Source organism: Tympanuchus pallidicinctus, unplaced genomic scaffold (assembly GCF_026119805.1).
Source record: "Tympanuchus pallidicinctus isolate F22 unplaced genomic scaffold, pur_lepc_1.0 scaffold15, whole genome shotgun sequence".
Classification (NCBI taxonomy): domain Eukaryota; kingdom Metazoa; phylum Chordata; class Aves; order Galliformes; family Phasianidae; genus Tympanuchus; species Tympanuchus pallidicinctus.
In genome coordinates this window covers 14581513-14598604 of record NW_026294669.1, presented here as the reverse complement: position 1 = coordinate 14598604, position 17092 = coordinate 14581513, and the positions used below count along the sequence as shown (strand labels likewise).

At 42.5% G+C, this 17092-nt stretch overlaps 1 protein-coding gene across 2 annotated transcripts in view; it reads left to right on the top strand.

The window, feature by feature from the left end:
• The first annotated feature begins 96 nt into the window (after positions 1 to 96).
• USP37 (ubiquitin specific peptidase 37) overlaps positions 97 to 17092 on the top strand; it is a 30683-nt gene continuing 13687 nt past the window's right edge. For both annotated transcript variants that reach the window (XR_008204915.1, XM_052676268.1), the window contains exons 1-17: positions 97 to 219; positions 444 to 635; positions 3256 to 3427; positions 3955 to 4055; positions 5270 to 5451; positions 5803 to 5877; positions 6456 to 6553; positions 7451 to 7535; positions 8028 to 8189; positions 8655 to 8786; positions 10026 to 10149; positions 10414 to 10619; positions 10935 to 11052; positions 11325 to 11404; positions 12753 to 12917; positions 14187 to 14252; positions 15391 to 15541. Coding sequence is in view for 1 of the 2 variants with exons in the window: in XM_052676268.1 (XP_052532228.1) it covers positions 480 to 635; positions 3256 to 3427; positions 3955 to 4055; positions 5270 to 5451; positions 5803 to 5877; positions 6456 to 6553; positions 7451 to 7535; positions 8028 to 8189; positions 8655 to 8786; positions 10026 to 10149; positions 10414 to 10619; positions 10935 to 11052; positions 11325 to 11404; positions 12753 to 12917; positions 14187 to 14252; positions 15391 to 15541 (2073 nt within the window). In the remaining variant the exon portion in view is untranslated. The remainder of the gene's footprint in view (positions 220 to 443; positions 636 to 3255; positions 3428 to 3954; positions 4056 to 5269; positions 5452 to 5802; positions 5878 to 6455; positions 6554 to 7450; positions 7536 to 8027; positions 8190 to 8654; positions 8787 to 10025; positions 10150 to 10413; positions 10620 to 10934; positions 11053 to 11324; positions 11405 to 12752; positions 12918 to 14186; positions 14253 to 15390; positions 15542 to 17092) is intronic.

The following is a 17092-nucleotide window of genomic DNA, read 5'->3' as shown; positions in this document are numbered from 1 at the left end:
GCGGCGGGGAGCGGGCCGCTCTCTAACGGCGCCTGCGCGGCAGCAGGAGCGGAAGGGACGAGAGCGCCGCTTCGGAGCGTGGGCGCGTGCGCGGCGTGCCGGGAAGGGCGCAGCGGCGCAGCAGCGCTGACGTCAGCGGGGCGCGCGCGCCTGCGTGCCGTGCGTCGCGCGGGGAGCCGGTTCCCGCCATCCGCCGCCGCGCCCCTCCGCGGGCCGCAGGTACCGGGAGCGCCGCCCTTCCCTCGCAGCGGGGCCGGGTGATGGCGGCCGCGGCCTCCGGAGGGACCGTCTCGCCCCGCAGAACCGCCTCGGGCCGCCCTCCTCTCATCCCCTCCCCGGACGCGGCGTCCGGCCCCGCTCGCTTCTAGCGCTCCTCCGGGGAAGGCCGCGTCCCCGTGTGAAGGTGGGCGCCCGCCCCGCTGCACGCGCTCTCTTTCCCGCAGGTTCCGAGGCGGTGCCGGCTGCGGTGAGGCCCCGCCATGGCCCCGCTGAAAGTGCACGGCCCCGTGCGGATGCGCAGCATGCAGACTGGCATCACCAAGTGGAAGGAGGGCAGCTTCGAGATCGTGGAGAAGGACAACAAAGTCAGCCTGGTGGTCCACTACAACGTGGGGGGCATCCCCAAGACATTCCAGGTGGGCGCTGCTGGGCCGTGTCCTTCCCGGCTATCGCGTGTCGCTGCTCCTTCTGCCTCCTTCCTGAGCGCCATCCCTCGGTTGTAGCCCTGCACTCGAATTATTCAGGTGTGGTGTTATGGTATCCGCTGGATGGGAAGGGCCGAGCAGCAGGTGTAGAGCTGTGACTCACGTCTTGCTTTTTGGAATACCTTCTTGTTGTGATAGGTGTGCAGCCTGCAGGTGATGTTGAGATTTGGTTTTGCTTTGCTTTTTAATTTAAAAGAATAATTTAGCAACTTTCCGATCAGTTTGATTTGTTGCCTCTGTGCTGCCTCTGCTTTCTTGCATCACTGCTGTTTTCTGACTGGTGTATCACACCTTTCTCTGATCCATTTGTTTCTTCCTACAAACTTAATGAAAAAGAGAACATGTTGCGTTTGGAATACCAGGTTTTTGTTCCCTTAGCAAGCTGAGAAGTCTCAGCAAGGAACCTGAAATCCTGTGTTGTATTGGAATCAGGGTGTAAGAGAGGCACGTGCTTTGGTTGCCTCATACCATTGTAACTGTAGACATGATAATATCAAGACCAGCCCACGTTGCCGCACACAGTGCTGTGACTGTGCTTTTGGTGGAATCCTAGTGTTTGACCATGGTGTTATTGTGCCTTATTCCCCTTATGCCTTCCCAAGGCTCCTGTTTGTGCTCTGTTCTGCCAGGATGAGTTTTTCTGTGGCACGGTAGTGCCTGGAGCTGTGGTTCTGTAGGAGGGTGAGCCTACCCAGCATCTGTCTATGTCTGCAGGGACAGGCTTTGCTCCTGTCTCTCTTCTGGCTGTGGCACTCCTCAAGTCTGCGAGAGCTTTGTGGAGGGTTTCCATTTGGAGGGGGCCAAACAGCAAGTCTGATGGACTGGGAAGTGTGGTGCTCCGCATCTAGGGGCACAGCAAAGAGGAAATGAGCAGCCCAAGCCTTAGAGCAATTAGTTTCATTAGGCCAACAGTTATTTTCCAGCTGGAGCTGCTCTCTGGTCCTGATCATCTTGACGTAGTACAGGTGCTGGCAGCAGTGAGAGTGGGCTGCCCATTGTGTTGTGCACCTGTGCCAGCTGGTCCCAGTCTCAGTGCCCTCATTACAGGTGTGCCAAATACTTTGTAATTCTGCTTTAAAAGTACCATTCTCTTGTTTGCTTGCTTTCTTTTCCCCCTGGCAAGTTGCTCTCAGAAGTTGTGAGCAGTTTCCCCACTTTTTCGCTTTGCTGTAACAGAACATTCATGTGGATCCTGGGTTATATTTCTGTTGCTGTTATTTGATGTTTTGATGAGTTTGCTAGATACGAGATAGTCTGTGAAACATGTCATTTATTTTCACCTCCTGAGGTGCTAACGCTGACTTTTTGGTAACAGGTGCACAGAGACTGTGCTTGGAGACCTCTTATGTGAGCATTTTGAATAGGAATACATTGTGCTGCACTGAGATGCCAGAATATCTGTAATCCCTGTGCACTGACCTCTGTTTTAAGAGAGAATGAAAAACTTGGGGCCTGTCTTCCAATATATAGGGGAGAAAGAAACCTCATGGATGAACACTTTGTACAGGAATCAGTTTTTGTTCTAAACTTGAGTACAGTTTGTAGGGGACAAAAAACTGTATAGTGAAACCGAGGTTGCCTTACGATTGCTGTTCGTGCCTGTTAATTGGATATCATTGTTTGGATCAGCTGTGTGGTAATGCACAGGTGGTGCCACTTGAGGAGGAGGCTCCAGTCTGATGGGCAGCCTCTTGCACTGCAGTGCCCAATGGCCTTGGCCGTGGTTTCAGCTTGCAGTGTAGCAATGTCCAGGCAAGAACGTCATTGTGTAGCAGTGCCTGGTTTTTAGGAAAGGCTGCAGAAGTAGCAGAAAAATGAATAATTAAGTGCAAAAGGCTGCAGAAGTTGAAAATTACTTGTGTATTGACATCTGTATGGTCGCTTCTCCACAAAACCCACACCTCCTTGTGAGTGACTTAGCAGGAAGCAGCAGTTACTTCATGTTGTAATATAGTGGCACAGCGGAATTATTGGAGAGAAGTAACTCTTAAAATTGCTCTCATGCATGACTATAACCTTAAAACTTTTGACACTGTTTACTTGTTGCCGTGCTGTACAGAGACTAAAGGTTTCTTACCACCCCGTGAAGTTTTTTTAAGCTTTGTCAAGTCTCTTTTCCTCTGAGTGAATTATAGAGTGAGCATAAGTTTATGCACCACATTTAAAACTCAAAACTTTTGAACTTTCCCATCTTAAAATAATATTTTGAACCAGATAGAGGAGTTTCAGACAGCCGAAAGGGACTGTAGGATGTTTTCATTCCTTTGGTTTAGAACCGTCGCACTCAACAGCAGAGCAAGTTTCAGAAAGCTTAACCAGGAATGCAGGGATTGCTGAGCCATAGTAGTGCTGTCCTTTGGGTTATGTCAGCTCTCAGATGACTGATAGCTTTAATTCTGTGAGGCTTTATGCTTGCTGGGAGTAGAGCAGGGGGATGTATTTCTGTGCAAGTGCCTCTTACGCTCTCTCTCGATTTGAAGTGCTTTGTTTGAATTTGTACTTGGGTCTTTCTAAAGCACGCTGATGGTGATGGCCATTTCTTTGCTTTCAGCTAAGCCATAACATCAAGTCTGTGACCTTACGGCCCAATGGCAGAAAGCTGTGCTGCCTGATGCTGACGCTGAAGGATACCAGCTTCCTGACCATTGATAAGGTACCGCTTAAAGACGCGAATGAGATGCGGATGTATTTGGATGCGGTCCATCAAGACAGGCTTCATACTGGTAAGTGCCATAGTAGTAATTCACACCAGTGACAGCTTAGAGAAGGTACAATACTGTGGTATGGGTTGGTTTTTTTTCCACCTTTAGCCACCTTTCCTCCTTACGTTACTTTCTGTGCATGTTATATTTGTGCAGATCTGTCTGGCTCTGACCCCCGGTTTTTGTTGTGTGCCTTTGTCATGCTGAACAATAAGCAGAGATGAAACAATCAGGGATTGTTTCTGTTGTATGTACATCAGTATTTGAAAAACTCGTGTCTTTATCACACCTGCGTAGTTTCTTTTGATTCTTCCACTAATTTTGGTTGTTTTAAGGGTAGGAACTTTTCTTCACACTGAGTAACTGGCCAATATAAGGGCAATCCGTAAACACGTGTTTATGTCTATGCACTCAGAATGTTGTACTGTCTGTTGGCAAGAAATTTGGTGTGTCTCTTCCAAAACCAACCTCAAAATAGCATCTTACACATACAAATGCTGGTCAGTGAAATGAGCATCAAATCAAACGTTGTGTACTTTTCCTGTCAGCTGGGAAACCCTCTCAGGGATCTGGCAGCTTTGGAGGTGTGCTGGGCAGCAGGACCACACAGAAGGAAGCTAATAGGCAATTCTCTTATATAGAGAATCAGGTTTGTTCAACTGTTCACGTTTTTCCTCTTCTCTAATTTTATTTCGTTCATTTCCCCCTCTCATTCTCTTATTGCATGTTGTAATAACACCATAAATATTTATTTTGCACCCAAAGTCTTTGTGATTTCCAGGGCTTGTAATAGATGTGTACAGGATGGTTGGCAATGGTGCTTCTTGCTTGTAAGGAGGCTCATAGTCTGTTTGCTTTAGGAAGGTCAACATCTGCCTGTAGAAAACCGTGTCTGTTCTTCAGACTGAGCTGTATCAGTCAGGCAAAAGAGAAGAGCAATTGAAGGAAAGTGGTTGAGGCTTGCTTCTCAGTTTTGAATATCTTTGTTTATACTGAACACTTTAAATACATGGCAGCTGAGCAAGCTGTGATCAGTGCAGGTCTTAATGAGTTTGTACACATCTGGCTAAAATGTGCAACTGAAGAGCTGGTGGCTGAATTTTTGTATTATCAGAGTAGAATTACTGAACCTGTGCCATTCTGCTTTTTCTCTGTGTGTATATTTTGCAGACTTCTCCCTGGAAGTGGTTTTTTTTTTCAAAAGATTTTAGTTCTTTATTCTCTCCCACCATGGTGTATCTGCCAACTTTAATTTGCACTGTAATCTCTGTGAATATATCTCTATAGCCCTGAGGGCGAGTATTTTTTGACATTGTCCCAAAACAAATTTTACATGTTGCTTAAAGGCAATCTCACAGTAAGAACTCTTAAGGTTGCACGTGCGTCGGTAAGATTAGACACATTTAGTTTTCAGGTATAAAGCTGACATGCATTCCTTAGCTTGTTTCTCTGCGTCGGCCCAGGGCTGTCAAGGCACTGTTTTAATTGTATGCCTTTTATATACCTTTTTTTTTCTTCTTTTAATGCCACCCAGGATTGATCTGAGGGTGGTTAGGAGTTGTGCTTTGGGTGTTTTAATCTCAAAGCACATAATGGAGATTTAAACACAAAAGCCCAACTGACTTGTAATTGGAACATGAGAAATTTGTTACTGCTGTGGAGTTTCATGGTTGTGACTTTGATCAGTACAGTCAGAAGTTTAAGTCTAATTGACGTGAAGCTCTTGCTCTATCACAAGTGGCACTTTTCTGCTTTTGGGTACTACGCTGTGGCAAGTCAAGCAGTGGTGTAAATGCTAAGTGTAGGCTCACGGTGGTGGTCATGTTTTTCACTGTTTTTATTGTCTCTGTTTTGCTTTTGCAGGCTCCTCCCAAAAGGGTGACTGTGGAAACTAAGGATGAAAATCCATTTCGCAAGGTGCTGGGCACCCCAGCTCGGGCATCTGTTAAGAACTCCAGTGGAACTGGAGCACCTGGCAACAGGGGGAATGTTGCAGCATCTCCAACGTCATCAGTCGCTCACAGAACAGGCTTGCTGGAGAGCCGGTAAGAGTGCTTTCCAGCTTGCATGTGGCATTGTAGAAGTTTAGGTCTTTAGAGAACTGCAGGTAGAGTTGCTACATCTAGAAGGAAGAAGAGAGTGTGCTTCTTCCTCTGCTTTTGCTGTTACTTTGGCAAGGATGGTGAAATGTGCTTTTTCAGCCTCTTGCTGGCACTTGAGCTTTATGAACAGCTGAGGTGAGCAGACCAAGTGTTCTCTGTGTGCTATGTTATAAAAGTGAAAACCGTGGAAGATAAGTGAAACACACATAGCACTGAGAAATGCTCTTCTTTTGGAAGAGGATTATTTAGTTGCCTTTCTGGAAGAGTGACCACTTCAAATTCTTTCCTCATTAGTGAAAAAAGGAAAAGAGCACAACCTCCAAGTTCAGAAATGAGTGAAGATTATCCCAAAGAGAATGATTCTTCGACGTAAGTAACTGTTGTTTCTACTTTCTTGTTTAAACTCTGTGCATTTGTAAAGGTAGGTTCTTTTTCTGAAGAGAGTTTTGGGTGTTTCTTTTCTTGGCAACATAGTGCAGGCCAGCTGCTAGTCAACTTCTGAACACGCTGAATGCTTGAAATGGGATTTGCATTCAGGATTAATGAGGGAAATAAAACTGTTCTAGCTGCTGGTTTGCAGGAGGCTGTGTGAATTTCATGCCACCTTTTGCAGACTGAATCTGGATTGTCCCCTGTATAGCTACATAGCTATAGGTAGCTTTTTTTTTTTTTTTTTTTGAACTTATTTTGAGTTGTTTTTTTTTTTTTAAGACAAATTTCATGAATTGTTATTTGGAAAATACGGCCTATGTGCACAGCTGCATTTAATCTTAAGTAAAAAGTCTTGTTTAAATAATTGGTTAAACTTGTGAGCAAAACATACCTGTTCACTAGCCCTAACACCTTTATTACTTGACATAAATGTTTTAAAACAAGTCATAAATGTCGACCAGGCCTACCCTGTCTTTTCTGTAATATCTCTGACTTACACTCTTGTATATCTACAGGAATAATATAGCTATGAGTGATCCAGCATGGAAATACTTAAACAGTAGCAGAGAGAAACAGTTAAAACTGAAGCAAGAGGAGGAAAATAGGACGTCAGGTAAAAATAAAAGTAAATCCAGATGATGCCTGCTATTTGCTCTGTTCTTAGCTTACAATCTGCCTTCTTTGTGCCACCAACATTTCTGCTTCCTACAAAGCCATATTTAAGATGTAGGCATCTTTCCTTTGCTTTCAGAGCCTACTCTGGCTTATCTTTCACTGCTGATTAGTGTGATCCTGACCCCTGTATTTGACTGCTGAGGCCAGCTAGTGTGTGTGCCTGTTTGAAAGTTCAACAAGCAGCCTCGTGCTTTGCTCCCAGTTGTCCTTCTCTCTGGGAGGAGTGTCCTATAAACATCTAATAATTTCCTCTCACCCCCTTGTTTATCTTCAAAACTCTTTATGTGCTATTAATGCCCACACAATAATATATTGGAAATTATTAGTGGGCTGTTAGTGGGTATTGTGAAACTTGTATATTTGAACGAAATATGGTGTTGTTTATTGGATAGTTAAAGCCTTTTAAATGGTTAGTGGCAATTGCTTCTAAGCGTCATAAGTTTGAGTATGGATGTAATGGGCATTGTGGAGTCTCCTTCTATGGAGATACTCAAGACCTACATGGATGCCTACCTGTGAGATCTATTGTAGGGAGCCTGCTTTCAGCAGGGAGTTTGGGCTTGCTCTAGAGGTCCCTTCCTACCCCTGCAATTCTGTGGTACGAAATTCAGTTAAAAATCCAGAGTCCTTTTGTGTACAAGTTACCAGTATTTGTGTTAATACTTCTAAGATACTTGTTTTAATACTTTCTCCAGTGTATCTGCAGGATAGTTGTTTTGTTTTTTTAAGAATTCTGAAACCTTCTGGCTATGTAATTTGAAACCATTAGTGTATCATGTAAACATCTGAGTTATGTGAAACAAAGTGACCTACTTCTCTATTTCTCTTTATAAAGGTGTTTTACCACTGCAGTCATCATCATTTTATGGTAGCAGGTCCTCATCAAAAGAGTACTCCACTAGCAGTTCCACCCTGGACAGGTAGGACTGATTCACTCCCCTGAGCTGTAAATGACAGTCCTTTCCTAGGAACTGGGATCTTCTGTTTCCTGTGTGTTTATTATGTGCTACACAGCTTTTACGGATAAAATGTGTATAGCTTAAAATCCCAAGCACCCAGTGCATCTGCAGTCGCTCTTCTCATACCTCCCAACTCCAGTACTGTTTTAAACAGATGGACTGTCTAAGTTCACTCTTTTATAGTCACTGTGAACGACTGATCCAGGTGATAGCTGAGGTGTCGTTGGTCCAAGTGATGTTGCATAAATCCTGTAGATGTAAGGAATTTTAACCAAGGGAAGTTTTCTGGACAGACGTTTGCCTTTTTGTACCTCTTTGTCATTGTGATAGATGCTAGTTGTCTTCTGTGACTTTGCTAGTCCTTCTCCTCCGTGGTGATACAGTTGTGGTGTCCTGAGGTGTTACTGTTTAAGGCAGAGCAATAGAAATCCTTCACTTCTTTTATGCTTTTAGGACTAGTGTATCCAGCCAGACTACTTCAGCCAAAAGAAGCCTGGGATTTCTTTCTCAACCTGCCCCTCTTTCTGTTAAGAAAATGAGATCTAATCAAGATTACACAGGGTGGAACAAACCCAGAGTGCCCCTTTCCACGCACCCTCAGCAGCAATTACAAGGGTAGGTTTAATTTTCTTTGTCTAGCATGCATGCCTTTGTCATTAGAACATGGATATTCTTGCTATAATTGTTTCATGGAGGAAAAAAAAAAATCTTGAAATCAATGAACGTGGATTTCCCAGCTTGGAAAATATATATTCTTAAATTCACTTCCTGAAAATTTGATGTATATGATAACTTTAGATAATTGGCATTCCATTCATACCACTTCCATGATTCACTTTTATATCTTGTGCACATACCCACATCTTAATACTTTGATTGTTGTAACTCATGGATGTTTTCCTGACAGACGTTGCCTCCTGTAATTTTTCAGTTTAGTGTGAAGGGCAGAGGGACAGCTCCAATAAAAGCTGTGTGGGGGATACCTGGGGTGATGGATGGTCCTACGTGATATCAGTGCTGTTTAACATGGGCACGTTGACACATTTGTGTACAAACTACATTTAATTTTCTGTTTTTCAGGTTTTCTAACTTAGGGAACACCTGCTATATGAATGCCATTCTACAGTCCTTGTTTTCAATCCAGTCCTTTGCTAACGATTTGCTCAAGCAGGGCATCCCATGGAAGAAAATTCCACTCAATGCGCTTATCAGGTAAAATTCATTTTCTGAGAAGATTTTCTCCTTCATTACTGAGAAGCTTGTTTCCTAGTACTGAAGCAACTTTGTGTAGAGGGTGATGTATGTGTGTACACATAGGTGTACCTGTCTGTATTCTGGAGCTTTACTTAAGAGGCTGGCTTTTAGGAATTGCAGCGCTGCGTAGTTCTTTGTATGCTCTACTTCTAGTGATAGATTAAAATGTGCAAAAATGCAGAATGACTTCTTAAACCATTATCAGCTAGGGTTTAAGCTGGTCACCAAATCCTGCTGTGGGAGGGATTATGAATTTTTGGAAGATACGCTTTGTCTGGTAGCTGTGAAAAGTGTTTGTATTCTGCAAATTTGATCTTACTAAATGCAGACAAACCTCATGTCGAGAAATTCCCAGAGCTTCTGTCATGTGTAAAGTAGTTTTTTCTCTTGGAAATTTAGAATTCACTTGCCATTCAGATTGTTGTACATCTACCAAAAAGCCAAACTGTAATTTGGATTTGCACTGTGCTCTCTGCTGTTCAGGATTTGTTATGTGCACTACTATACCTCCTATTTTCCTCTGACTAGCAAGATTCAAAGCATCAGAACCACGTTCCTGCATTCATTTCATTATCATTGTATTCCTTGGAGTCACTCCTATTCTTGCTTCTTGAAGTCTTTGTGCTGCTCAGAATCATAGATATGATTGCATTGCAGTGATGTACATTTTGGAAAGTTCATAAATTTTGTAAAAGCATTTGTTATGCTTGTGCCTTGTACATCTAAAGGCAAACTGTGGGTAGAGCTTGTGTAACAATACAATAACAAAAAAATTGTAAGGAAAAAAAGGAACTTTTGACCATGAAACTTCAACCCGGTCATTTATGAAATGGCACCAAAATAAATAACACATTTCCTGTTAGTATAAGTGTTTTCAAAAAGCATTGGTCTTTATCTTGCTGTAAAACCTATGGCAAAAATAAGTTAACAGAGCTTTATAGGACTCTTTACCTTAGAAGAGTCAGGATGTTTTCATTTGGCTCCTGTTCCAGTGGTGATCTCAAATTAGAATTCAAAATACTTGAAATGTAAAAGGTTATTTTCCATTTCCTGAAATATTTTCATACCAAACTCCCACGCTGCTTATCACATGGCAGAACCTTGTAGAAACCCTTAAAAGAAGAAGCCATTTGTTTTACTGCAACTGTCTGAAGTCCTGGATGGTCGCTCAGTGTCTCACTGCATTGACTTCTGCAGACGTTTTGCCCATCTCTTGGCGAAAAAGGATGTCAGCAGCCCTGAGGTGAAGAAGGAGTTGCTCAAGAAGGTGAAAAGTGCCATTTCAGCTACTGCAGAGAGATTCTCTGGGTATATGCAGAATGTAAGTATCGTGCGGTCTAGGACCAATTGTGTATGCTGTTTGTTGTTTGGACTGCATTGAACTCCTGTCAGGCTTCATCTCCGTTTGGCAGCGATTTGAGCTTTGGATTGAATGATAACTGTTGCCTGCTCTCTGCTAGATCAAAACTGTCTTAGTATTGCTGTGAATGTAATGGACAGAAGTGTGATTTCCCTCATCCACGTGTGTGAGAGTTTCTGCACGGAGTTGTAGAAAATGATTGTGTTGAGATTACCCTGTTTCTAGGATGCACATGAGTTCTTGAGCCAGTGTCTGGACCAGCTGAAAGAGGACATGGAAAAGTTGAACAAGACTTGGAAGAGTGAACCAGTCCCTAATGACGATAGCTCACCTGGGAGGGCTTCTGATGATCTTTCAGCTACCAAAGTTTATACATGCCCAGTTATCAGTAACTTAGAGTTTGAGGTTCAGCATTCTATCATTTGTAAAACGTAAGTATGCCTCAGAGCTTTTCCTGTTAGGAAGAGCTTGAGTTTTCTGTGACTCCATCTGCATGCTGTAAATAGAACTAAGTTAGCAGTATGCTTTTGGTTGGTTGTTAGTGTTTTTTAAGTTACTGAAGCATCAAAGTTAAAATCCTCAAATTCATCTTTATCATAAGCATGAAACATTTTCATTCTGATATGGGTGAAATAGAGCGAGGTGCATATATTTTCTGGGAAGCTACTTTAGCCTGAAAAATATAAATTGTTGGTAATTTCAAGTTTATTCTTTATCAGGCTTACCTAAGCTCATTTCTTCTTTAGATGTGGTGAAACGGTCACCAAGCGGGAACAGTTTAATGACCTCTCCATTGACCTTCCTCGAAGAAAGAAGTTGTTTCCATCTCGGTCGATCCAGGATTCCCTTGACCTCTTCTTTCGGGTACGTAGTTCATATACATACATAAACAGTAGCCTTGTAGGGGAAATACTGCTCGTGGTTCTTGCATTAGCAGATATGTTGTCAAGTTCTAAGCTTTGCTACCCGTGCTGCCATTGGGTGCCCTCTTGTCAGATCATGTTGAAGATTAATATGACTTTTAGTATAGCTGCTCTCTTGAGGAGCTTTTATGACAGCCAAAAGAGATGTCCTTCCTGTTGAAAACTGTGTGATGCATCATTTGTTCCACTGGTCTTTGTTCTGTTTTAACACAGGCAGAGGAAATTGAGTATTCCTGTGAGAAATGTAATGGGAAATCTGCTGTTGTCACACACAAATTCAATCGGCTTCCCAGGTAACTGTTGACATCTGTTCCTTTCTTTCCTGGAAACACATCCCCAAAAGTGCATGTAGAAGCTCCTCGGAGATGAAATCTGTAATAGTGGATAGGGCATCATGTATGGTGGTGGTGGTATGTGAGGAAGATCCACATGCAGGCAGTAATTTCTTCACACTGTCCTTCAGTTTTGTTGTGAAAACCTTCTATGTGCTGAGTAGCCTTTGCAACACTTCTTCCTCCATCACTACACAGGGATGTCTGAGTTTTTTCCTTGTATTGGATTCTCAGGAGGGAGGTATGAACAGTAAAAAAAATAATAATTCTGTACACTTAATTTTTAGTGCTTAGTTGACCTGATGTTCCAGACTGAGCTGGGGACCTTCTTATCAGAAGTCATAGAGAGGGTTTTGCTTTGGTCTGGTCTTCTGTGCTGATCCCTGGTTCTCTCTTAGTAAGCATGCAAAGAGAGAATGCAGACGCTCTGAGGGTTAATGGCATGCTCAATAGTTCCAGACCTCGTGGTGGTGTTCAGTTCATTGCTTGATGGTAGAGATCATTTTCTCATGGGATGTAAAGCTCAAAGAGAATGTTGGATGCCTTTACTTGGCCACTGTCCTTGTCCTGAGGTGCATGCTCATACGAACGTGGTGAATTGATGTTCTGCTAAAAGACTAGCTTGTGTTTTTCTTAACGAGCTTACGTACTGTGACAGTGCTGCAAAACCTTTGTCACAAAGTGTTTGGGTATTAGCACAGTGTAAGTGATGATGCAACTGCTTGACCTAAGTAGCTGGTACGAAGTACAGCATAAGGGAGAAGGCTCAGTGCAAGGAAGCTTTTTCAAGCTCTTTATACTGTTCTGATCAAAAGCTGTTCTATAAAAGCGTTATGACAGATAAGAAGAGTACATGTCGTCCACTGGGCACAGCTCCTCTTCAGCTCTGGGAAGCTGTGTGCTCCCTCTATCTCTGTCAAATATCTACAAGTAATATATGATCGTTCTGGTGTGTTGAACAATAATATTGTTTGTTTCCTATGCCTGTCACCATGTTATAGGAATGTTTGATAAGAGCTGCTTGCTTCGGGCCACCTGAGGAGCAAGGTGGTGCAGGATCAAAGCAGAAAGCCTCTTGGCAGCCTGCACTCTACACCTTGTGCAGAGCTGGGAGGTGGATGACAGAGTGATTATGCATCTCTTACTAGATAAGAAAGAGAATGCTTCTCTCTTTCTCTCTCATGTGATGGTCTCCTTTAAAGCACGAGTGCACTTTTTGTAAACAGAACCACTTGGATTTTTAATAGCTTTTCTAACTTGTATCTTGAGATTAACATTGCAATTCTGTACTTCTCTCATATTTTTTCAGGGTCCTGATTCTTCATCTGAAACGATACAGCTTCAATGTAGCATTGTCTCTCAATCACAAAGTTGGGCAACAGGTGGTTATTCCGAGATACTTAACCCTGCTTTCACACTGTACAGAAAGCACCAGGCTGCCACTGACACTGGGCTGGAGTGCTCATTCTGCAATGTAAGTGTACAGCCTGGGTTCAGCTTGTGCTGTGTTATGTGCCTGCAGTGAGGTTGTCAGTTGTCAGATCTACTCTATCTGATGTCTGGATAAAGAACCACCAAAATTGTGCAGCCTCAGGTGCAAGATATCTGATCTGGCCTCTTGGTACGAAATCTAGATTACCTTTTGTTTGCACATGCTTAATTCTGCTGAGAAGGCACAACATTCCTTTTTCTGTTGATTTCCATTTGCACACCTCATGCTGTCATTCATTTTTCACTGTCTTTACTATGTTACTGTGGTATCTGAGGACTTCATGTGTTGAAAATAATCTTCTTTTCCCTGTAGCAGTTATTTTGGTACAGCTGCTTGTCCTAAGATATTAAATGTCCTAAGAGATTAAATGTGCCAGATGTCACACAGATGTGGCAGAATAAGGAATAAAAAACCTTAGGTCCCTTGTTTTGCATTCTAACATACTGTAAATGTAGCAAGATAGGATACATCTGGTATCTGTTCTTTTGCTGGATATTTAATGGAGTTTGAGATTTACCTGGAGGTTTCTCAAGAGTTTGCTTTAAGAGTAGAAATCTTTACCTCCTAAACGTAATGAAAAGCTTAAGCTAACCAATGCAGACATACTTTAAAGCATATGTTAAATGGCTTTTGAATTTTTTTTTTTTTGTAATCATTGAAACCATACTGATAAACCCAGACAGTGAAAGGGTGATGAAGCTGGGGAGGAGTAGCCCTGACTTAAGGAGAATGATGGAAATGGTTCCTGTGTTGGTGACCGTATGTTAGGTGGTTGTAGTGGTAGCAATGGATTTCAACGAGTCCGTAAAAGGATCAAGTGGAGCAGGAGATTTGCTTAGAAGATCTAGGTAATAGAGGAGAAATGGAGATGTGGGACGTGCCAGAAAGCCAGCTAATCCAGACAGCAGCAAGAGACTGTGGTTTGGGAGCAGGAACTTGAGCGTTGGTGGGAATCGGGGAAAAAGGAAAGAGTTCCCTTGACGTGGGAGTGCAACGCCTTTGACTTGTGAGCTTGTCCCTAAGGGTGCATCACTAAGAAGTGAATCAAATTTGAAGGATTGCATCTGGTTTTGAACTGCTGTTGTGTATTTATGGCATCGTGGAGTTATTACTCTAAAAACAAGCAATTAGCAAGTATGTAATGGTATTCTACTTGCTGCTTTGAACATGAATTTGCATGCGTAGCAGACATGTAAACATATATTATTTTGAAGACTAACTGCTGCAATAAATACTTTGCTTTTTAAATAGTTCCCGTCCACTGAAAGCCTCCCAAATGGTGAATTCCTGTACTATAAGCACTTCTACACCAAGTAGGTGAGTTAAAGTTCTGAAATGCTCTCTTGGCCTGGCATTTCATGGCATAGCTTCTGAGGCACTTTGGATTTGCATAGTTGTTTTTTTTTCTTTACTATTTCTACTTTAAAAAAGAATCTGTTGTATAAATTGCTTTTAGGTACTGTTTTTTCATATCTGAGCTTTATTGGTATTACACGTTAGCTGAAAGAAATATGAGTGCTATCATTTGCCTAACTGACACAATCCTGTTAGCATTTCTCTCAGAAGCAAGCAAAGAGGAATTTTTTCATGGAGAAAGCTCAATGAGAACTGCATCTGGTTTGTACAGGTGACTGGTCAGGGCCAGGTATTTTAAACTGCCTTGCATTCATTGCTGCAAACCAGATGAATAAGAAGCAACGTTTTTTCTAATTCTGTAGTTAAACTTTTTCCTGTTTTTATTTATGGAGCTGCAATGAGTTTAAAGAACAGGTGGTTGGTTCCTTAACCTTGTTTGTAAATATGAGAGGGCATTATTATGGCCTTCATAGGCTGTTCTGAGAGGCCAGTTTTTGACATAGTGAGAAATGTGATATTGCAGCAGGTGAGTTGCACGTTTTGGAATGGATATAGAACAAATTTCCTAATTGAGCAGACATTTCAGACTTAGAGTCTCTTCTGCTCTAAAGAAACAAGGATTTATCCCAGTGAAGGAGCAAATGGGTAAACAACATTGTGCAGACTTGCAACTTTATATCCTAGTATTGATGTGAAAAGTCTTGTGTCCAGCTTAGTAAATTTCAGGAGTTGAGTAAATGGTTTCTGCTGAGTTTCACATGTTAATGTGGGCTTGTCTCAAATGAATGCTGTCCAAGATTGCTGTGTGATAAAGTGCAGGCTCTTGGCTTGTGAATTTCTCTGGTGATTGTGCTACATCTTGTAACAGTGTCTTGTGAAGGAAAAAACAACACTTGGTAGGCTGTGGGGTAAATAAACTATGAAGTGTTTATCTATTGCCTGCTATCTTGGTAAATTTCTGTATTCAACAGTTGCAGCTTGTTCCCTAAATTGTGCCTCCCCACAGCCTGGAAATCTGCTGTAGCAGTTATTTAATGGTTTCTATGAAACAGATTCGTACAGTGCTATGAAGTTCTATAGCTGTGTTTTTAATTTACAGAAAATATACTTTCAAATCAAAGAGCTCTGCAGCACTCGGTGTGGATTCAGACAGCGATGATGAGCCCCTGAAACGTTCTGTTGCCAATAGCCAAAGGTTGTGCAACATACAGAGCAGAGATCAGCAACAACTGCAAGAAGAGCCAGAAAAGGTAAGGGAGGGGAAAAATAAGTACAAGCTTCTGTGTGCATAGGGGCTTGCCTGTGTTTTTCTTAGCGTAATGAAATTGATGTAAGCTGTTTGCTCTCCTAATTAGCACTGTGATGCTAGAAGGGAGTGCTTTGCCATGCCAGCTAATTGACCTCTCTACAATTGTCTTGAGTTCCCACTGGGAGCAGAGGTAATTGTGTTGTAACTGCTCTTAACTTGCAGGGTTGCTTATACCAGCTGCTTAGCAGTTTTGTTGGTCCTTTGGGCAGCTTTCACTAAAGACTTTTCCATACAGATTGTAATGGACTGTCAATAATTATGCAGCAAAGCCCTCGATTAAATTAGAGCTAGCACAAATTGGGCTAGAGAAAATAGTTGAGAGAAGTTCTTGTGGCTAAATAAAAAAAACATGCAAAGAAGTGGTGGATGCATGCAGTTTCTCACCTAACAAGAGGATCCCAACCCATGTGATATTTAAGGAAAGATAAAATAATGGGTATTGAATTTCCAGAAGGCAGGGCTGGGAAAGACTGCAAGCGTGCTGAAGCTTAGAAGTACAGTTAAAATGATCTTGACAAATCTGAGAAACTGCCTGTAAATAGGAGAAGTGGTTCAGTATGAGCAGGCTAAAGACACTAATCTTAGCAGGGCTGAATGGCTGTAAATGCAGGATAAGAACAGCTGGGAAAGCAGTGGGCCTTCAGAAAGGAGTAAGGGGCAACATTTGGTCACAATATTAGGCTGACTGAAAAGGTAAATATATGCGGGAGGAATAGCCTGCAGGGTGAGTGAGGGGAAAAAAACATTTTTTCCTCAGCATTGATCTTTACCTGGAATGCTGGATCTATCATCCAGATCCATCTGGAATCCAGATTTGAAAAAGAGTTAGAGATTAATTGGAGAGAAGCAAGTGAAGTGAAACGTGAACGGTCAGATGTTTGGAAAGGAAGATTTCTGAGGAAAGAGTGGTTGAGTGAACTTGGGTCCTTTAGTGGAAGGAAAAACCTAAACAGGGTGTGTATCTTCAGGGGAGGGAAGGCAATGAATGGAAGCACTTGGGCTGTTTTCCTTGGCCTCAGTGGATGGAAGTAATAGACTGAAATTGCAGACAGTAATTTTTAGATTATACTTCAGGGAAAACTTCCTGATGTTCAGGATATTAAGTGATGGAATGGATTGCTTTGGGAGTAAGCAGAAAACAGCTTGCTCTCAGAAGTAGAATGAGCAACTGCTGTCTTGCATAGCACATCTGTGGTGGCTGTGGGTGGGGAAATTAAACTGACTTCTCTTTGAAGTGCTCCTTCTGTAAAGAGAACCTTTTCCAAACTGCCTTAAATGATTCTTCAAATTTTGTTTGTGAGGAAGTGTAGGTAATCTCCATCACAGCAACACTGCGTGCAAAGATGGTGGGAATAAAGCCTGTTAATTTGAATAGCAAATTAATGGGAGGCTTTCCAGCCTGTTGTGGGAAAGAGACGGTGGTGGAGATGATTGCACATAAGCAAATTGACTTTTTGGAGCTGTGTGCTTCGGGCACTCCCCACTACAGACC